This window comes from Anopheles moucheti, chromosome 2 (assembly GCF_943734755.1).
Source record: "Anopheles moucheti chromosome 2, idAnoMoucSN_F20_07, whole genome shotgun sequence".
NCBI classification, from domain to species: Eukaryota; Metazoa; Arthropoda; class Insecta; order Diptera; family Culicidae; genus Anopheles; species Anopheles moucheti.
In genome coordinates this window covers 26,593,595-26,616,340 of record NC_069140.1, presented here as the reverse complement: position 1 = coordinate 26,616,340, position 22,746 = coordinate 26,593,595, and the positions used below count along the sequence as shown (strand labels likewise).

Genomic DNA, 22,746 nt, shown 5'->3' with positions numbered 1-22,746 from the left:
GTACGCTCAGACACCACCAAATTATGCACAGGAAGGCACCCACCAGCACCCAGAAGTGAAGACTAACGGATACAAATCGTCCGCCAAAGACCAAACGGGACCGGAGTCGGTGTAGCTTTATCAAAAGCTTCTTCTCGTTCGCCGTCCGCGCTCGTGTCCCTTCCCACCCTTATCGTCACTTCGCCTCTGTTCCGATGGAAAGCTAGCTGGTTAGAAGACTAGAACCCAATTCGGGAGAATTGGGTGTAATTGGAAAACAAAAATCAAAACCAAAAACACGACAACGCTCAACGGATGCTTGCGGTGTAGGCAGCTGCAGGCAGCCACACTACTGCTACCAGCCCGATGGCAAAATCGAGTGCAGAGTGCGAAGAATGTGGATAGGTAATGTCTAGTGAGTGAAGGTGTTTGATGTGAGAACTGGAGACCGCCGTCACCCGTCTACGGGGTGACGGCGTGGTCCCGGGGCGGGCTCGGGCCGGGGTGCGTCTTCTTGTAGTAAAGAAAATCGGTCCACCCCGAACCCCCGGTTGGGCCCGCTACTAACTCTATATATCGATTGGGACGCCAGATCGAATTACCTCAATCGGCCTTGGTTTCGCGTAGGTTTGAACGAGACGTAAGGATTACAGGATTAGACTAGATCGAAGAATAGTGCTCGGGATGGGGATTTAAAGTTAAACGTTTAAAGGTACAGACCGCGGTAATAGTAGTAGTAAAACGTAGTAGTAATAGTAACAGTAATAGCAGCTATCAGAGTGATCAGTGATAGTGTGTGTTTGGTACGAGATTCGATCGCGCACGATCGCGGATCGAGTGCCTCTTTCAGGTTTCAGTGTTGAAGGAGGAAATGGTATGCGTCTGCACATACGCGTGTATGTGTTTTAATGCGTGCGCGTGTATGTGTGTGTGTGTCTAGTGCGGGACAGTGTCGGTCCTGTCGGTAGAGCAAAACATGGTCACAACAAAACAAATGAACAAATCAATTCCTCATCTATCGGCTAAGTTAATAAATTAATCTCGATCTCGGGCGGAGCACACTTTGGGTGGGGGCGAAAGGCGTGCCAAGCCCCGTGCAGCGTGTGTGTAGCCGCTAGCGTTAATAAATTAAGGGGATCTTGTCGTTCTGCTGCTGCTGCGGGTCGCTCGGTTTGCAGCTTCTACTTTCGCACGGGCTTGTGGCCGGCGTAGGCGATCGAGTGAGCGGGCTGGCTGTGGGAACCGTAGTCACCGTATCCGCTCGACTCCCAGCCACCGGACGAACCGTGGTACGAGGTGTGGTCGTCCTTCTTGGAGAGCAGCTTCTTCAGGAACAGGAACTTGGACAGGACGAGCGCGATCACGGACACGATCAGTGCCTTCTTGGCGATCAGCGCGATGCCGAGCAGGGCCAAGAGGGCCAGACCGACGATCTTCAGCTTCACCAGTCCGAGGATGGGCAGGAGCGCCTTCAGGATCTTCTTCTTGCCGCGGGCCTCCGCAACCATGGCGCGCATCTGGCCCTTCACCTCCTCCGGGATGACGGTGGACAGGCTGCGGGCAGCACCGGCCATATCGAGGTTCAGCGAGCGCTCGCGCAAGAAGCTGACCGAGCGTTCGAACACGTAGTTCTCCAGCGCATCCTCACGCGTCTCCACGCTGTTGGCCGACTCGACCTGGGCACTGTCGGCGCTGTACGAGCGGGAATCCCGACCGGCCGTCTTCACGAACGACAGGCCACCGGCCAGGCTAATCTGTGGCTGGTCGAAGAAGTCGCGTGCCTTGCGGTAGAACTGGAAAGAAAATTTGGTGGTCAGTCAGGCTTTCGTCGGGGTTTATCTGCATCTTTGAAGTGTCTAATTAGTTAAATGGCAAATCAATCGTGAGCGAATCTATCTAGAGGTCTGGAACAGTACTCCAATTAATCTTCAAATTGGATATAGTCGATTATTGGTCTAAAATGTCAAAACTCAAAGATCCAGAAGTACTTCCTACGAATTCGCTTTGAGATGACGTTACAGGCTGATTTTTTGCTTAAGCGTGAGGTTTTCTCATGAAGTGTAAATTAGGTCTAAGGAACTGCACTATTTACATCATCACTGGAGCAATTGTCTGTTTGGTTTTGAACATCCTCTACTCGCTTATTACAATTGATCTGTGCAGCAAACAAACAGAGATACTCGGTGCATCAACCCCTCTAATGGGGACACATTTCTATCGCTTCCGTTCATCACCATCACAAATGTTCACGAATTAGATTTAGATGTAGCACACTGTTCTTGCACTAGCTGTTAGCAACTGTCCTTGAAGTTCACTGAATCCCCTCCCAGATCACATCTCCCCCAGTAACGCTGATCGTTAACACACTGGTATGTCGTACCGTGAGCTGCAGGCAGGAGATCGAATCCTTTTCCAAACACTCCTTGAAGTCCTGGGCCGCGGCCAGGGCGCACACACTCAGCACACAGATTAACAACTTCATGGCGGATATCACGGTGTGCGTGGCAAAAAAAACGACGTTGATCAAGCTGGGCTACTGCGAGCTTTGGGACACACAAACACCAGCGCTAGCGTTGGGGGTTTTTCGGGCTCCTCACCGGTACGGAACTAAACACGGATTGACAATTTTCCACACGCTACCGAGGTGTTTATAAGAGGCTGGCGTTCCCAGATACCCTCTCTCTTCGTAGTGCGCTTTCTCCTGCTGCTGTTCCCACTCGCTCGCGCACGTTCGCCGCCGGCTCGATCCATCTCGTTCTCTTTCTCCTGATCTTCACGATTGTGCGATGCGGCGATCGCGGATCGTGGAACCGCCCGGGTGGCTTCGGTCTATGCTCTTCTCTTGTTTTGCAGGGTGCGAAGGTGGTGGCGCTTGCGCACGCACACACTGGGACGCACGCGCTCAGCATCATGGGTAGCCGCAGCCTGCAGGTCGGCTCCAGGGTCCGGGATGGAGTTTTTTTTTTTTATTTTGGGGTGGCAACGCCATCGAAGAAGCTTTCTTCGGGGGCTTTCTTTCTTTCTGGGCAGCTGCTTTTCGTCTTCCCGCGAGGGGTGGGTGGAAGGGTTGGAAGTTGTAGGGAGGGGGAGGGAGTTCGAGCCCGGATGTCGATTTTTTCGTCCCTTTCGTTGCATCTTTTCCTGCGTCTCACCGTTACCCAGGGGCAGCTTCGAATCGATTCACAAATATTTACATTCTCCTACTTCTGTGCCCGCGCAGTTTGGCGAACGGGTTCGTTGATTTTGGTACATTGGTACACTGGAAACTGAGTGATTTTTGTTGCTTCTGCTGTTCGTTCGTTCGTTCCATTCCGTTCCTTTTCTGGCCAGCGAAAGCGCGTGTTCATTCTTGGTCGCTTCACTTACATGTTTGTGTATTAATGTGCTTTTTTGGCCGTTCGATTCCCCTTCCCTGTTGCTGATGACGCAGAGGATTCTCCGTGTTGTCGCAAACCGGGACCAGCACGCTTTTTGGGGCCGGAAATTCGACGGCAATCAAATTAGAGAGACCCTTTTTCGCGATCAAACCGGCATCCCGGGGGCATTCGTTTTGATTGGAATCGAATGCAGTGTATCGGCTGTTAACTGTCGGATTGCCGCTGATTATACGATTAGCATTCCACGGAGTGAGAGTTAAAGTGTGGCGGATCTCCCAAAAAAAAAAACGAAGAAAAGAGCGGCCTCTGTGTGGAAGATCGATTACCAGTCACGGTTTTGTCCACCCGGATCTTGAACCCTATCCGGCGTGCAAGGGTTGCGGCCGGAGTGCGTGGGGTTTCGACCAGGAGCATTGAAAACGAAATAGTAGGGTTGTATCCGGTGCTGATTCAATGCAGTACCCGTACGTTTGTAAACATCCGGAATATGTTTCTGTTTTGCTTTGTCCAACCCATCCACCCACACACTGGGCATTCGTCACAAAATGGTGGCGTTTTATTTTTATCTCCCAAGGAGAAGGACGATGCTGGAAAAAGTGATTCCTAGTAAATCATTGGGTGTTGGCAACTGCCAATCATTTTTTGATAGACCGATAATGGTTATTGTTGGGAAAATTGTGTATGCTTGATTTGAATGATATAAAAATACGTACAAAAATGGTTGAATTTTCTTATTTTACTACAAGAATTCACTGTTTTAAATTGACAGTTACAGCCGTTTAATATCCGGAGGAGTATCAGGGGGAGTATATCAAGTTAAAGATGTAGCCTACACCAGAAGGCGGAGTTGGAACCACTTGGATACAGTTTTATAAAGTAAATATTATTTTGATAAAAAATAATTTGGTTTTGGATTTGGATAATAATGAATTAATTTGATAATAAATTTTAAATGAAGCATTTTGTTTATACTATTAGCATTGAAAATAAACCGAGAAGGAATTGTCTCCCTACCACATAGCATAAAAATTGTTGAACTATTAGCGTCTAAGTATAGTCTATATGATGTACGGCCTGTCCGTTCTTCTGTTAAATTAATAAAAAATAAATATTAGCATTAAAAACATAAAATTTTGTAAACAATTTTCCTCAAAATGGTATCAATAATGCATTTGTGAAATGGAAGAATATAAATATTAATCCTACAAAGGTTTGAACAACTAGCACGCTTTTTCTTATTACAATTGCATCGAGTCGTGAAGTTTTCCCTGCCATGAAATTAGTGAAGACTTAAAGGCGGGCTGCTTAACGCACTTGAAATAATATTCCGTCCAAAAAATTACCGATGGTCAAGCATATTTGTACACAGACGCAACAACAACGACACACAAACAAAAAAAAACAAAGAAACACCCATATACCCTTTGTGCCGAGGTTCGCCGACTTCCCGCCCTGATAACTTTCCAAACGACCGATTTGTGGCCGCTCTGTGCCGTTGATACGCCGCATTTATTGCATCACATGTTTCGCTTCGGAAGTACGCGGTTCGCACTCGTGACTGGCACGTTGATCGCGGCGCGTTTCGGCCAAGCGCTGCAATGCTTTCCCACCGGGGCCAGCTACCCGCATGAAGCGTCAGGGTCCCAGGCTGGGGTCTCGAACAACCTGGCCGCGGTGGAGAAATGGTCCGCAAATTCCGGACCACCGGATCCGGCTAGATCCGGTCGACGCAATAAAGATGCAATCGGCAAACATACATATAGTGACGGGTAGAAAGATGAAAGTTGTTTCTTCCCCGCATGCTCACACCGCACACTCACTCACATCTTGGAACGGTGATCGGTCGATCGCGTCCTCGCGAAAACCAAACAGCCGATTGCGGGATACACGTTTTCCTGCCCAGGGTGTACGGAAAGCGTGGTTGTGGTTTGGCTAGTTTTTCCAACCTTCTTTTTGTTTTCGCGAATGACGTGCGTTTCATCATCGACTGTGTGCGCCCTGGAGCGATGGTGGTGTAGGTACCGCTCGATCGATCCCTTTGTCGGAACGGATTGATGCAATGGTCCGGTGTCGATGATGTCGTGTAGATCCGGCGGATGGCGTTTATCCCTCGGTGACGTCAATGACTTTCCCCTCAGCAAGATGCCGCTCACCCGCTCTGTGCGCTCTTTCCACGCGGTAACGTGCGGTAGGCGGTTGGCAATGAAAGTGAAAGACTGTCGATGGGCCGGCTTTAGGGTCGTCCTTGCTGGCAGTAGGAGAGATCGTGCAAATGCGTGCAAAAATGCATCATGCACCCGGTTTGTGGCTTTTCTTTTCAGCTGCCGTTTCCATTTCGAGGGTTTTGCCAATACGGTACCGTGCTTGGCAGGGAAGTCGTTACGTTGGAGACACTTGCATCACCTGCAAAACTGCAACGACATTGGACGGGTTAGCGCTCCTTCTTTGGAGAATCTTTGTTTGCCATTTGCTTCGTTCGGTTGTGCAGGGACACTTTCACTGGTCCATAAAATCGAAACCAAATCAAGGTTTTTTTTTGGTTTAGACGAGAGCAAACAGAAAAAGGTAGTGGCAATGCAGCAAAAAAAAACATAAAGCAGTACTCGAATGAGGGAGCCGAGTGGCAATTGGTTGGATTGAAAGTAATTTATTCGACTCCGTAAAACGGATCTATTTATTGTTTCATTTGATCGAAACCCGAAATTTTCAACGTAAAATACACACTTCAAGCCAGGTTCATCATCATGGGGGAAAGCATAGCGCCATTCGCGTCCGTAAATGCAGGTTAATATGAATTTCTTTCTCTCGAGCATCTTGTGCCCGTCCCGCGTGAGGCAGTGTTTGGAATTCAAATAGAACAAAAAGACAAACAAAAAACAAAAAAGCTGTGCGGGAACTTTTGCCCTTGAGGTATTGTGGTCCATACCTTTCTCCGTGCCCTAGACATCTCAACAAAGTGTTGTCGAGTGGTGTTTGAGGAGCCACTGGTTCGCTGAAAACAAAACAAAAACCACAGCTCTTCCCGCCGAACGCTGCAAAACCCGAGCCGGCCCATGCAAATGCATCGTTCCCTCCCGGTGCCCTATGGGCTAGTGACCGCGGCAGGAAATATAAGACACCGTGGAAAGTGTTGGCCCAGCGCTTGGAAGTGTAGTGGAACCGCGTTTGGACGTAACTCGAACGCATTGAAAAGGAAAACTTGGTGGATGGGAGGCTTTTTGTATGTGTGCAGAAAATATTGGACGCATAAAAGCCACCATTTCTCGCCCCCCGGGGGTAACCGGGTAGCTGAAGAAGTCCTCTCGCGGTAGGGAAGATCGCGGCGGAGGCGGCGGGTGGCGGAGTTGGGTTGAAGAAAAACCCAAACGTCTGGTTTTAGCTTTCTCTTAAATCCTCCAATTAGACTACAAAACGAAGCTTCAGCGTCTGTTTGGAAAATGGAGAGAAAAGTAGCCGTATGGGTTTACACTATCGAAAGCAGCGAAATCGGAAGTAGTACCGGGCTCGGGCTGGCGGATCGGGCGTAATGCGCCAATCGGAAGCAAACTATTTGCGGGTTGGAAAATTAATTGCATCCTCATTAGAAGCAGTTCACCGCAAAAACGACCCATCTTCCAATTGGACGAATGGAAAGCGTTGTTGGCAAACAGCTCAGTTTACTGCTGCAACGATCAATCCACTCCGAACGCAGTCAGTTCAAGGTCTGTGCGGCGGAAAACCAACGCGAGGCCAGAGTGGACCAGCGCGGGAACCGTTCGTGACCTTTCCTAGCGCGTGAATCACGCAAAGGAACGCGTTATCCTGCCGGAACCTCCGAACTCCGCCCGAGTGTACCGAACGGGTACGGGTCAGATCCGTCAGTCAAACAGTGGGAAAGCAAAAGAGGGGGGAAAAAGGCGTAAAAAAATGATGGAGTACCGTTCCGGGCATAGGAAAACGACCGAAAATTAGGCAGCGCGCTGATAGGTGCCGGTGCCGTGACAGGGCACCGTGGTACCGATGCCCGGTAACCACCGTACCTTTGTGGGTAAAGTTAGCGGATTTTTTGTCCGTTCCGTTCGCGTCTGTGAACCCCGGGCCGCAGAGACCCGCGCGTGATGGTTGGCCTAATTTTTGCGCCCCCGTAACTCCGGGGCGAGGTTTATGCTTATTCATGGTCCCGGTGTCCGCGAGATTTGGGAAAATTATCGCCTTCACCCGTGGCACAGATGTTGTTGACCGCGTACACCGTCGCGCTCCCTCCTTATCGCTCGCTTCCCGCGCCCGGGTTCGAATGTTTATCAGCATTCCCAAGCAGCACGGCGAGCAGGAGTGTGAAAATGGTTGGCGAACGAACAGAAAAGAGCATCAAAATTGGAGAGAAAAAAAAAACCTCCCTCCTGCAAACGCAGCGAAGAAGTAAGATGTGTGTTCCGTTGGTAGATTTCATTTTAATGACCGCAATCGGTCGTATTTAATTAGACGCGTGCGGTGGCTCGTGCGAATGCTGCCTGCCACACTGTCTGGGCTGCTACCGCCGCACCGGAGATAGGAGCGTAAATTTCGCATTTTACTTTTATACCTTGTGCATCCTCACCCGGTAGCTGAACGCCGCCGGGGGAGTCGTGCGGATCGGTAGTTGACGATCGGTTTTGCTGTTTTAAGTACGGCGAAACACCCGTGTGCCCGCTACCAGTGACGTCACGACCAGACGATGGAAAGCTAGGAAAGCTGGTGGGAAAAATTGGAACACTTTGGAAGTTGAAGTTTTTGTCCTGGAGTAGTATGATTAATGAGTGGAAAATTATTCATTAGGAGGGTTACAAGTTTTCAATAAATATTGGTAGCTTTTCATTCGAGGGATTGGAAAAAAAATAATTTTGTCATACAACTAACGGTCCAAAATCCCATTCCTAACTGTGTCTGGACTACACTATCTCAACGCAGGAACTATCTATCCAGCAAGAAAGTCAGAAACGACAGGCCTGGACGTCTTGAGGTTGTAGGGTCACTAAAGGAGAAGTAGATGTAATGAACACATCTTCACTTCTAACAGAGAAAACTGTTGTTCAACAAAAAGAAAACTAATCCAACTAAAGCTTTTTGCGCTGTCTAAAACCGATGTGAAAAGTTTATTTTACCATCGTGCGACAAACACGTTAAAAAGATTGTTTTTCTTTACGAAATGTATTTTTTATCAGTAAAAGTTTAAGATTACAGTTTTGCTGTTCATTTTCTAATCACACTAAGGAGCTTGCTTTGTTGACTCCATGCCAAAAACGCAAATTAAAATGGCATTATCAGTGCACTAGAGTGTCACCCACATTTGGGTGACACCGGTCCTTAGAAACATTTCGCGTCACCCATACGTGGGTGACGCGGTAAGGAACGTATTAATTATAATTAATTTAATGGATGTGGAGGGATTTTTGTGAAAATTTGTGTTCACAATCAGCTGTACTACTTCCAGCCCATTTGTCTTTTTTTAAGCCATCAGCGGAAAAAATATTGTTTTGCCAACAACTTTCATGAAACTGTTTACCATCATCCACACCAAAGCACAACACGGTGTTGGCGGCGTATTGTTTAAGATGTTTACCAAAAAATAGTGCTCACCAACAGGGAAAAACTTAATCTACTCGATGAACATCAGGCTCAGGGCAAAGTTTTCAAAACTTCCACCGTTCCGAGAGGCGTACTTTATAGTGCGTCTGGAATCAGACCGGAACCAACACTTGGGGTGTGAATTATCAGAGAAGGAAGCACACCGAACCGCCAAAAGTCAAACTTTTTCCGGGGGTGGATGATAGTTTTCTTCGCCACTATCGCACCGGACGGATAATTATTTTGTGTCCGGTGTGGCAGTGGAATTTCTCAACCCTTCTGGTCGAAATGGTCTCCGGTTCGTTCGCAAACTAGCGAATGGTCATTAATGCCGTACCGGGGCTAAAAAAAAATGGACAGATGTTCCGAACACCATCTTCACCCGCACTTTAGTCTCCTGTGACGGATCACCCAAGTGAAAGAGAAAGTGCAACAACCTCCGCCAACCGTGATGCGTTTGGATGCTTGGAGCCATTTTCTCGGTCGTCTAATTTTGCCTCCGCCTCCCAAAAAGGGCAAACTGTTCCACGGTTTCGGAACACCGAAGTGCAGTGCCATTACGCGTGATTATGCACCGGTTCCGGTTGCGATGTCACGAGGCGTGCCGTTCGCACGTTTGCACGCACTGGACTCGTAACGTTAAAATATCTCATCTTTATCGCGGTCTAACCCAGCGTAAAGCTGTTTTTCCCGTGTTTTTCCGTGGAAAAATGATACAAATTGAAACTGGTAAAGCGTAGCCCAAACAACCTTCTGGACAAAAGCAAAATCAACTCCCCGTGGAGGGCTCACCGTGGAGTCCATCACGGCCAGGCGCTGTGCCGGGAGCGATGGGAGAGTTCGCGTGCGTCCGAAGAGGTAATCGGGCAATTACTTGCTCATTTAGTCATCTGTCAAAAGGAAAGCCAACAATGGGCCCCCCGCCCTTCCCCGAATGGAAGACGTTCGGTGGCGTCGACGCAGAAATTTTGGCCCTTCCCCTCCGTCGTCCGCACGCCGCCGCTTCACACCTGTGGGAAGTGGGAAACAAACACCGGGCCCGCAACAAAGTGAAAGAAAGCGCAGTGTACCCACGGGTTTGGAGCGGCCCGGATGAGGGCAGTGATTAAATCAAAAATACTTATTTCTTTTTGCGCACTGTTATTGCCGTTGGCTGCAGAACATTCGCTGCTGTGAGCTGCGAGCAAAGCCATTGCCAGATGCTATCGATAAATGGCTTTTTAAGTGAGTTGGTGAGTAGCCGGTTTGAGTTTGTTTTTGTTTTTCCCTTCGGTGTCCTGAGAAATATTTGTCATCTTCAGATCAGCATTTGATGGAGCTTTGAAAACTCGTTGCACTTTATGTTAAATTGATTCGGGGCAAAGTTGTTCGTGCTCAGTTTAGAAGCCTGGAGGAAGAGACTATCGGTCCGTCGAAGCAGGTCCGGCAAAGCAAAAGTCCGGCGGGTATTTTCGAAAGAACAGTTGGCTAAGTGGGCTTCGATGGAGATCAGCTTGAAAGCGCCAGCACGGAAACAAAGAACGTATTCGAGGAAAATTTCCAACAATCAAGGCACTCGTAGCATAAACCAAGTACATCATAGTTACCCTCAATGCTGTGGGCGAGAACCTTTCGCCGGGTAAATAGATCACAGACAATTTAGCACACAATTTGTTCTGCAGTAATTCCTCCGGCAGCTGTAGGCAAATAGACACGCGACTCGTTTCGGCACGGACTACAAATTCTCTCCCTAGCCCTGGGGTGGCCATACATGTATTCAGCAGCTGGTAACCCACCTCAACATGGCCAATATAAACATCTATTCAGTGCGGTAAACTTTATCGTATTCTTGGGAAACTTGGGCATTGCGCAAGCAGGCTGGCAGTTGACTATGCTGAGCAATAGTTATGAGGTGGGTGAAACCGATTATCAGTGTTTTGTTGAGAGTGAACGGGTTGCCGGTGGTTGCTTGACTGCGTGGCGCTTTCGATAGCAGTTCATGAGGATTTCAGTGTGCAAAACTGTGTTAAGTTTGCGTAATAATGTTAAAGCTGCGATGGCTTACTCGACCAAAAGTCGACTCGGATGAAAATCTCAATATGAAGCTCAAAGAATAGCATTTACCCAGAACACGGTTCGTGGATGCCTTAAAGCTAAGCTTTGGGATCAGTTGAAGAATCAAGGTTGAGCTGCCCGAGAGATGTCTCCGGCGGTTGCCATATCTTTCGAAATCCAAAGGTATAGGGAAAGTTGCTGTCCTAAATTTGATTTTATCAGTTGCTTCTGTTCGGTCAGAGGTCTGGCGGAGTTACCAAATGGGCCAAAACGGCGTCGCTTTCGGCGGGGGTCGGAAACAAATCGGAACCAAACCCACGTCACAACCCGAAAGGGATTCCGTTCCACAAGGGGGGGCAGAAAAACTGTTGAACCGCTAGCTCCCGTGGGCTAGTAGGGCGCTTTTTGTTGGTCATCCGCATTTGCATTCTAATTTTATCCCAACAAAAAAAAACAAAACGAAAAAATAAAACCACGTACCGGAATAGTGCCGGGAAAGGCAGGATGGTACCGGCCAGAAAGCGATCTCGGCCCTCGGGTGGATGGAAATCGACCGTGCAACATGAGATGATGGGCTGTATCTGATAGTTTCGGGGCGGGAGAGAATAAAAAAAAAGCACAAGAAATATGATAGTAGAAAGAAAAATTGAATGGAAGTGAAAAATACCAGCCACGAGTAGGAAGCAGTGGACGCGTTGGACGAAGAAGCAGCAGCAGCAAAAAAAAACCAGGCTGGTCAAGCATTGGCGGGATTATGGAACACGTTAAAGGTAAGATGGAGCGGTAACCAAATTCAACCCACTAACTATGATCGGCATCCCCCAACATACCCCCGTCAGCTCGAACCCATTCATAAGCGGGGCAAGATGCAGATAATTGTCCGAAAACCATCCCATTGGCCCATTTTTTCTTCTCTTCACCCTATCAACGTTGCCTCCCCCCCACCCGGTTCGTGGTTTGATGCTCTGCAACATGTCGGGTGCATTCCTGGTAAGCTGCCGAAAATAAATCGTTCCGCGAGGCCATCCCGGCGGAAAAGAATGTGGTGAAAGTATGGAATGGTGCGGGTGAGCCGGCCACACTGCTTACCGGTCTTGTCCAGGGCAGGGGGAGTAGAAAAGCGCCATACTAGTGGAAACAGATATTAAAAAAACACACCTCACAGACACACATACACGCATACACACAGTATAATGAAGAGTAGAAAAACGAAGTAGCAAACGGCTGGAGCCGTTGACCGTCGAGAGTAGCCTTCCAGCATTGGGGCAATGGAGGCAATCCGCCTTAATGGAGAAGCCGCTACTCGTGGCGTGAAAACGGTTATTGATAGGTGAGTGCTTCCCCAACTATATACGTGCCCCCCCTCGGGTTCCACTATCGTTTCCACTCCGTGCTGTCCTGGTGCGTTTTTCGAGCATATCGATGCTATCGATGCCGATACCCGCGAGGGGATTAAGAGCATCGAAATAGTTCAGCACAAGTGTGCATGCCAAACCTGCCGCGCGCCAGCGGGAATCGTTTGTGATGCGCGAGTTTGGAAAAGAGATTGGCGAGGCGTGAGTGCTGCTGCTGGCCGGGTTGAAGAGTGGCTTTAAACTTATAATTTGAACTCTGCACTACTTTCCTAGCAGATAGTAGTGACCCGCTTGCTGACAAAAAAAAATAAATAAACACACAGACTGAAGTGTGATGTTGTTTATGGCATGTATGGAGGGTATGAAGGTCAAGTTGTGTTTGCAATACCTTGGAATATGGGGAGAGATCTTGCTCATCTCATGAACAAACTTTGCAATTGCTTTCAATTACTTGCAAATATTCAGTATTTACCCTTTACAAGATTTTAATAGCCACCTTAAAGATAGACGAAGATTGGAGCTTAATGGAATTAATTTCTGAAACTCAACACCCAAATCCTCTCCAAATCCAATCAGGGATGTGAAGATGTAGATGCAACTTTATGTGTCGCATGCAGCATAAACTCACCAAGGAACATAAATTTCCCTTTAAAGATCTCAAGAATCCGCAGGGAAAATCTCATCACAACATGCAGAAGCTTTCACCGGAATTTAAATCCCTTAAAGCTCCCTGGTCGATGAAATCCTTTACCCAGCAAAGGACAAATGGTAAACACTGACTAGGCGTTTCATGGTCCCATCCACCGTTGTTAGCAAACGCTTGTAATAACAATGTTCCGTCCGACGACAATCTGTTTGGGACTGTTTGTCCATCACTCTGCTACTTCCCTACTTCCCTCGATAGCGTACGACGTTTGCATAGCTCGGATTCATTGCAAAGTGTGCAAAATTGCCTTACTTATTCACGCCTTCACGGTGACGCGGGCCAGCGACCGGAGGAGGAGTGATGCCGAAGGTGGCATAATGTTTGCCGGAGAGTGTGTACGCATGTCGCATGACTTGAAGGTACGATATAAAGCGTATGGGTATGGGCGCGAACAAAGGCACACGGCAAGTCGGAGTCTACTGCTCTCGGGTCTCGTCTACACCCAGCTCGGTTCGGGACGAGCTTAATATAACCCACGGTGGTACGCCGTACGATACCGAGGCCTGATTGTTTACCCATCATATGATCATCAAAACCGTACTCTCGAGCGCTCAATGACGAGGCGCCGGGCTGTTGTCACGGCATACGCTGGAGTGGAGCTCCAGCACTCGAAGCGTCGAATGTCGAAGAACACAATGTGTGTGGCACGTAAAAAAAGCACCGTTCGGAGCGAAAATAAAAGACATATGCAAACACAAATCGTAAGCATCGTTTTGGGGGTTGTGTATATTCGGCCGATTGGCCGATTCATTCACGGCAACATTCGTAGAACACCGGCACCGTTGTCCTGTGCCTTTAGTTTCCCGACGGCGCACCACTTTCTCGCAAGTAGTTCCCGGATCGATAGTATGTCATGTAGATTGGCTGTACCGGGCGCCGGGAAGGTGGCAGGTTGGTCGGTTAGGGTGGTGCTCGCAGCTTATGGTGACCTCGCCGATGATGTGGAGAATGTAGAAAGCATTCGTGAACCTGTTCCGGATCTTTCCACATAGCCTCCCCCTCCGTGTGTGTGCTCCGCCCGCTGAGCAAATCGGAGACATTCGGACATTCGGCGAGTGCTAATAAAACGTTTTAGCTTCGATGCGGCCGGCACAAAACTTCGTGAATGGATTCGCGGGTTTTCGCGTCACTTTTCTTCGCCGTTATGTGCCTCGGTGTTGTTATTTATTCATACATGTTGAAATTTGTATCTCGCTTCTACCCGGTACCTGCTCATAGGCGTTTCACGCCATCCCGTCATCATCGTGCGGTTCGCTTCCCCCGAAGTGAAGGAATGCAGCACGGACAGATGGCAGGATGCCGTTTTCGTGGGATGGTTTTTTTTGTTTTTGGGGTCCCGGGGGTCCCGCACGGGGACTGGGCATGGAGTGGAATGGAAGCTATCTCCGGTTCCGTTCACTTTCTTCGACCGTGCGGTGGATGCTGTGCTCCACTGCAAGACAAATCGGAGCTGCTGATGATGATCATTGTCGTGCTGGGGCGCAGTCGTTGTTATGCTGTTCGTGGTTGTTTTGTTTCTTTCCTTCTTTTTTTGCACTCAAACGATGATAATAGTAATACAGCATCGTCACCGTGGTGGCAGAAACCTGTTATCATTTTTGTCGATTGGAATTTGTCACGCTGTCATCAGGGCGGCCGCTCGTCGTCAGGGCCGTGCTCGATATTTATGTTCGCGGTGGGTTCTTTGTTCCGATATGCCGCCAGACGGAAATTACGAACCCAGGCGAAGGCGTTTGGTGATAAGGCAACGTTTTGGGGTAACCATTTCTCCGCCGCAATTGAGACAAGTATTCAAAACGGTTGGAGTATTTTTCGGAAACACCCAAGTATACGCCCGCCTGTGTGTGGGTATACCCGGCAAGTGCCAACGCTCCCTTTCCGCAGTTGGGGCCTTTTTCACTTTTACAATAGTCCCGTCATTAAGCAAGAAACTAATTGATTATTTTACGACCTACGCCTCGCACTAATGATGGTCCGATAGAGATTTCCATACGGGTTGGCACTCTGCGTGCGCCATGCCCACCATCGCCACACGCCTACCGCCCATTTTTGGGGTGAAATGATGGTGATCTGACCATCGGTGATTTTTGTACGCCGACGGGGAAAAGGAATGTTGATGCCCCCTCCTTCCACCCTCCCCCTTTTCCACCCCTCAATCACCCACCAACCAAACCAGATAGTGGCGAGAAAAAGGCGAAGCGAAGGAAAGTTACCCCCGGAATCGATGGTGGTGCGGAATTAAAAACAAAAGAAAAACTTTCACCCAAAAAGGGTCTCATTTTATTCTTCACTTTCGCGGCATCGAAAGATTATTAACAGTCCAGCATTTTGGCTGCATCCGCGTACGGGCGCAGTGATGCTGAACATCGAACACGTGTGATTGAAGGCTGTACGGTACGATTGATAGTGCGATGTGTCAAATGGAGTTTAATAAATGGCTTTTGAGCTTACATTTTAAGAAGCAAGGGTTCGTCGCTTTAAGTCACTAGCGTTGGTGTGTGATGAGCCAAAGTAGGGGAGATGGTTTGCGCGCTAGTTTCACTTGAATAACTTTAACTTCAATCTAATAGCAGTTTTGCACAACCTTGGAAGTATTAGCTTCATTATACTCTCCAGAGCTTTGCAAGAATTTAAATCAAACGTAACGTCAAAGCTGGTTGATGGCGGACAATTAGTAATTGTTTCACTCTGTTGGTGCTCTCTGCTTACAACTTTTACAGGATATCTGTTTTATATGCATCAGAAAATCGTAAATAATTTGTTGAACTATGCATAAGTCCCTGTGAGTAATTCAATCTAAAGACAATTTAATAAAAAAATAACAACTCTCAAGCACTAAACGAAGTTTTAAATCTCGTATCAAAGTTACTCGTACAGAGCATGAGCGAACCTAACTTGCTTTCATAAATTGAATCACAGCCAACCTTTTGACATGCACTCATAGCGCTTGCTCGTCTGGAAGTAAGTTCATTTTGATAAATGCTGCAAGACATCGGTCGCATAACAGATAATTTGCTGTGCAGAAAATATTACTCGCAACATCCGCTTTCCACTTTACGGCAAGAAACCATCCTCGGCAAAAACAGTGTATTAAGTGACCGCTTTAAATTCGACCGAAACAGAATTTGCTCTCGTTTTGCTCAAAGCTTCCCGGCTACTCTCCTTGGCCATCCTGGGCCGTGAGATAAAATGTGTTTTTTTTCCCCATATTCCAAGTGTGGATTATCGGTCCACTTTGCCCGTCAGCCGCGGCGGGACGATTAATTTTATTCGCTTCCTTTGCCACATTCTGCGGTCGGGCCATCAGCGGTACTGGCCGCTGGTCACTAACCTACTGTTCTACATACGACGCAGCCTCGGGAAGGCCCATTTGCTTTGTAGCGATCGTTTTCGGGATCGAGCATTGCAGCACAAATCGAGACGCGCTCGGCCGGGAAAATGGGTAAAACTGCACGTCCGGGACACGGTTTTGCGCTTTGCCGAGGTGTTGCAAATTGACCACGGAGAGCAACCGAGCCTCTTTCGCCGCTTGCCATCGCATGCGGGACATACACACGCGCGGTGGCCGCCGCGAAACAGGTGAGTTCGCTGACCTGCGCCGAGCTGCATCCGTCTTGCTGCAGGCCCCGTTCGGCCCGGCCGTTCGTCATGCGGCCCGGTAATTTCTTTCTCCATTTCGGCCAAGACCAGTTCCGGTTGCTGGCGGTGTCGTTTGCCAGCGCCGAGGAGTTAACTTTTCCTTTCGTCAACACGCCAACCGAACCGCCCTGGGAGAGGTGTCGGTTTTGCTCCTTTTCCTTCACCGTGTTCGGTTTTCTTTGCAGTTTATCAGTCCGACCGAATGTGGTTTTGCCGCGGCTGTGGGTTGTTTCTGGCTTACTTTACGTCTTTACTATACGTGGACGGGACGGAACGGTGTTTGTTTATGTTATTGCTGTTCTGCCTCCACGCTTACATCCGCGAATCCTCACCGGCGAACGGAAGGAGGATCGTTTGCGGTCACTTACCCACTCACCAATTTCCTTGCCCGATCGCTGTGTGCTGCTGCAGCGAATGCACAATTGCAGCTCACCATTTAACAAAAAAATAAAAGATGCGAAAGACCCCAAGTACAGATGAAGGTGAAGGTGCGTTTGTGGGCAAGAGCAAACAGATCGGGTGGACTACCGCGGGCGATGGCTGCACCGTTGGGTACTTTTACTTTCCATCTGCGCGATCCTTTATGGGCCGGCATTTGTTGCTCCAATTTGTGCCCATGCTCGGTGGTGGGCCACCATCTGTTTGCAAATTTCACCGGGCTTCGCGGTGTTCGCGAGCGCGCGCCCCTGTATGTGTGTGTGTGGGATGAGAACGCATAAAGGGCTTATTTGCTACTGTCACCCAGAAGCGAGAGGAACGCTTCTTTGCAGCCATTGTGTTTTTGGACACCCCGTCACGAAAGCGTATATGTTAAGCCTTTCTTTATGCAATCTTTATTCATCACCCGCGCGCTCTTTCATCTTAGAGCCTAATGAGTTTTCACACCATGGGCTGCTGGAGGGTGGAAGGTTTTCTTTCCCGGTTTTGTATGCCAACTGTTCACTGTCAAGATCAAACGTGTCGGCGTTGGCGTGCGGCCAAAGAAGATGAATTACCCGTAACGTGACAGGGTTTGCTAGTTCAGGTGGCAAAGTTAAAGCCACTGTTGCGATTCTTTTCAAGTGAGACTAGGGGAAATATTTGAAATTTTTAACAATTTTTAAAACCTTGGCATGGTATGAATTGTTTTTATTTAAATCATTTTTAATACACATACACATTTGCTTAGCCTTCAGTGTGTCCGTCAAGAAATCTTGGACGAGAATCAGTTTTAATTTTACAGAAGCTCCAGACGTTCGTATTGCAGATCTGTCACGATAGATTTCACTTGTACTCGTTGGACACACTTGGACGCGAAAACCCCTGGACTAATTTTTCACGATGTATTCAGTAGTTTGTCATGCAAGGGGCCTGAAATAACTGGTGGAAATATTCCAGTTAAACAGAAATAACTGTTGACAAAGAGGGTGAAGTTAAATTCTTCGTTCCACTTGCAAATGAGCGAATAGAGCCCTTGTGATGTTCTTCAAGTTTTTCACGTTTCAATGCAATTTTATTTTAAATTAAAAAAAAATACTTTAATTCATGAAATTCTGTAGCAAGCAGCAATCATCATGAAAACCATCCGCAACGAAGGTCGGCCGGTTAGCAATCATCTACCATTTTACGTAACCCATCCGAAGCGTAATGATGCGGACCGGCGAGGTACTTTTAACTCTGCCCCAAACGGAATAATTAGGAAAACATTCAACCCGAACCATTAACGCTTGCAAAAAAGACTTGCTGCTTTGTGGTGTGCACGGCACGCTGAAAACAAGAAAAAAAAGACGCAAAGAAAAACCGGAACCCTTTATGGGAAAACTCCCGGCAGCGGACAGTTGGAAGTGCAAAATAGAAATGGAAAAGCATCACCATCGTCACCATGGAAACCTGTTTGGGGGTATTCCACGGAGCGGGGTTTTGTGTTTTTTGTGCGCACACCAAATGTGCGTTGGCATTGAAAATGAAAGTGAATTTGTCTGTTTTTAGCAATTGCAGCACACGGCAGGGAGGCTGCGGCTGCATCTGATGATCCGCAACGCAATGGGGCGGGAAAAAGCGTAGTCCCACCCAAAAAGCGCACCGGGGGTTATGGTTGGTTCCGGTGCAGGCACAATAGGAATTAATCATCGTTCGTTTAGCGATGCGCAGATGTACATCAGCAGCCGGTGAGATGAAGATAAAAGCGAGCATGAACTGGCCAGATTACTGCGGCGTTTGGTACTGTTTTTCCTCTTCGCTTGCTCGGCGCTTGGTGGCGATCGGGCCGCTTAATGCACTTGAGGGATTTTTTGTTTGTATGTTGTTGCTGTTGCGGCTATGTTGTTAAAATTGGTGTTGCAGCGGAAATCTCTATTTGCGGCCGTTGGCATTTCCACCCCTCCCCACCTCCCCACACCTTACTCCACTTTATTTTTTCTTCATCGCTGCATGTATGTGTGTCCATTAGGATGGCTTTTCTCTTGGAACCTCTTGGTGTGACCGGTCGAAAGAAAAGCGTAATCACTAACTGGAGGTAAAGTTTAGCTGGAAAAGCGAGTACAGAGAAAAAAGGAAGAAAAACAACACCTGGACGGTGCCACTATTGCAAAAGCACAAAAAAGTAACACATCAAGCTGGTGATGAGCTGTTTGAAATCGATTTAATAAGTGCAATTTTGTACGGGCGAAAGAGAAATCGCTCGTTTGGCTGCAGTTGGGGATGGGTTTTCATCGCGAGATGGTTTAACTGATTTTCCGATTTAAGTACCATCTTTGCAGATGCTGTGTTTTTCATTTCCTACCCCATTCCACATGTAAACAAAAAGCTGTCGAGTGTGGTTTAATAGTGGCATTAATGTCCGAAAAATAAAGGGCGAATAAATTAAGGGAAGAAATGTTTATTTACGTAAGCGAGAGCGATTGGACAATGGGTACTGTCCGTCCAGCCGGATGCCAATTATTTATTGATCTTTCTCTTCAGGTTACTGACCTGCCGGGGTGCCCGGGAAAGTAGGCACCAAAGGCCAACAGTGAAAAAATTTGGCCTGCGTACGGTACTGGGCGGTGTAGTAAAAGCGACAAACAAATAGATTAATTAATCGGGAGAGAGAGAGATACAGGGTGGTCAACCCAGGACCTTGTGGCAGTTAATTATGGGTGGAAGTATTTGCGATGAAGCGATAATCATAAAATTTTGTATGAATCTATTTTAGGCTTCGAACCGATATAGTTTCCGATTGCTTTTTTATCTCACTTGATGCGTGCCGGATAATCTTGAGCGCAGCACTACCGACCCGCAGTGTGGACGTCAATGACTAATGCAAATTAATGGTTCCCAGCATGAGGTCCCACAATTACGCGCGCCTTGTCATTATACAATTGACAGAGGGCGTTCGTTTTTTGCCGACGCGTGTCATTAATGTGGCAGATGATGGTGCTACGGATCGACACTTATGCTTGCGCTCGTCATCAAACGACCATCGCACAACGAAGCTCAGCCAGGAACGGCTGTCGGTGACCGGTGCCACGTGATGACGTCTAATTAACTGCCATTACAAGACACTGCCAACTCGCGCTGTCTAACGCGCCGGTGCGTTCGTAACTCTTTATTGAATGACGCAGTTGCAAACGCTTGCCGACACTGATTATGTTATCACAGGTAAGTTGACGATAAAATCCTTTTAGCGGTTGAAATCGTTCGGGGAACTCGCTCGCCGTGTGAATAACGGGTTACAGGGGCGCAAGTGTAGCCGGAAGTTTCGGAACGGTCGGTGGGAAGATATGCGGATAGGGTGGCTTTTCCTTGCTTTCGTTCAGGTAGCGAAAAGTTCACCATCTTGGCGCAGTTAATTAATCGCCACTCATTTAACTTACTTTCGTGTGCTTGGAAGCTCATTGAGGACGCAATTCTCATAATTTATGCGCGATATGTACGGGCAGTGGGTAAGTGGCGCTACCAACCGGTGTATGTAGGGTGGTAACGTTAATGCCAGACTGTGATAAAGAGATAATGGAGGCGAATGATAGTTAGGTTACGCTAGGTTGCGACTACGAAGCATTGCCGTTATAGGATTGCAACGACAATTTTCACATTAAACCATTCGGGAGAACTCTAATCAGTTAGCATGAATAAGATGTTTCATACTGTAAGAATTGGGAACTTTAGGTTAGAAGTAATATAAAGTGTCGTTGGAAATTCGTTGAAATTTCAAATAAATAACTCTCTCAACACAATTTAGCTTTAAACATATTATATTATAAGTTTTATAGGTGTACTTATGAAGTTATGTTGTGGTGTTTATAATTTTGTAATAAGTATTATAGGTGTACTTATGAAGTTATGTTGTGGTGTTTATAATTTTAATATTATTCTCAATTAAAAAAAATAGAGACATCTAGAATACAGACCATACGTCTGTTTAAAACCTTGAATTCAAATTATATAAGAACTCTGTAATATCTGCAGAGTTTGGTTCAATACGTATCGATAAAACCAGGCATTTGGAAAATCAGGCGATGAAGTTGTCGGCAAAGAAGATACTAAAACTTTGAGGATTTAGTGGAATATTCTTTTCCAGTGATTATTAATGTTTTTATTATGGTTTGACATGTGAGATTGAAGATATTCTAAATGTTACAAGAAAAGAAATATGGTGTATAGAAAAATATTTTAAACTACTTGCATGGGAGTAATTTTTAAGAGACAAAATATAACTTTTAAATCATTTAGACTTTAGACCAATTATAGACATTAGGCTTCATGCCAAGGGACAGACGACATCATGAGAATAATGATAAATCTCAGTCATCTAGGAACCCATGACAAATGCTACCAACTCTTCAAATTAAGATTCAAACGCCAATAATAGCTGGCAGTTTATTTAAGCTAGCTACTTGAAATGCTAGTTTTCACTTTCATTCACTCGACCGTAACGAGGCAATAATTTTCGACAAATCAGTTCTTCATTTAACGTCAACTTTGCGCACTATAGGTAAACAAACATTATTTCTACCCGCCATTTCCACCCCGGTTGCCCTGGGGCTCTGTCTATTGACGAAACCTTAAACCAACCCGAAACGGGCGTGAAACTGGAACGAACTCGTGTGCCGAATGTGCACGCAAGTTACGGTTTAATTAACCTTGACTCGCCGAAAACGTGCCGTGCGTACTCCCGTTCGTTGTGTGCGGCTTACGCGGAAGGGATTTTTCGCTTTTTTTTTTGCTCTTCCCTCGGTTGTGCGACTGAAAGCACAACGTCTCGTAATTACATCGTCCTAAAAGGTGATCGTAATAGTGTGTCATTTAATTTTTCACGCTTGTTTGGCACTTTGATTCCGGTGCGCCCCGCGTGGAAATGCTTGCCTCGCAAGGTGCGACATAGCTGTGTAAATGTCACGCCCAGCATATTGGGGATGGGATTGGAACCCGAAAGGGAGGAGGTTAATGGTCGAATTGAATTTCAACTTCGCACTTTGCCTGTGATTGCTTGCCGGTGGTACCATCCCACAAGCCCGCTAGGGGAGTCCCATTAGACGAGCCCAAAGTGATCGAAATTGGTCAGTCGCTACGGTAGGAAAGCTTTCTCCGGAGCTTTTATTTCCATTCCTTCTGGATTGATTGATGGCAGTGGGCGTTCTATTCGTGCTCTAGCACCAGCGGGGATGCGGCGTCTTTTAATTAACCTACATCCACACCCGGCCAGAAGGACCGGCACTGTTTGCCTTGGAGTACAAAAGCTTTTAGTGAGGTTCCCGATGGTTCCCCCTGATGGCTGGGAGTAGTGGTGTGGTGACTGCACTATCAATTATCAATCATCACCTGCAAACACGAGCCAAACACGATAGGGTGTGTAAGGGTAAGAATAGGTGGTGGTGGGAAGGCGGAGGAGATGAGGAAAGAGAGAGTATCGAAAGCAAGCCGTGTCCATTAGTCTGCGATCGATGGAAACATCTCGTAAAAGGATCCGTTTCGTGCCAAACGGCTCTTTCGCATCAGGCGGAAACCTTCCGGGCGGCTCCTTCGGCCTTGACCTTCATCGCAACACCTTCCCGTGAAACTTCAGCAGCACCAACCGTGGTCACCCGATAGCGGCACAATGCGACCGTTCCGCTTC

The 22,746-nt window shown here is 47.4% G+C and overlaps 1 protein-coding gene across 1 annotated transcript; it reads right to left on the bottom strand.

Moving 5' to 3' along the window:
• Positions 1–1,160: 1,160 nt before the first annotated feature.
• Positions 1,161–2,461, bottom strand: LOC128298459 (uncharacterized). Its single transcript, XM_053034209.1, has 2 exons — positions 2,360–2,461; positions 1,161–1,772 (listed from the first exon to the last, which is right to left on the bottom strand). The coding sequence occupies exons 1-2, from the start codon at positions 2,459–2,461 to the stop codon at positions 1,161–1,163; spliced, it is 714 nt and encodes a 237-aa protein (XP_052890169.1).
• Between the last annotated feature and the right edge of the window lie 20,285 nt (positions 2,462–22,746).

Bases quoted from the DNA above. Each gene is read 5' to 3' on its own strand.
- LOC128298459 (XM_053034209.1), bottom strand. From the start codon at position 2,461: ATGAAGTTGTTAATCTGTGTGCTGAGTGTGTGCGCCCTGGCCGCGGCC. The intron at 1,773-2,359 runs GTACGACATACC...TTTTCTTTCCAG, and splicing joins TCTCCTGCCTGCAGCTCACG to TTCTACCGCAAGGCACGCGA.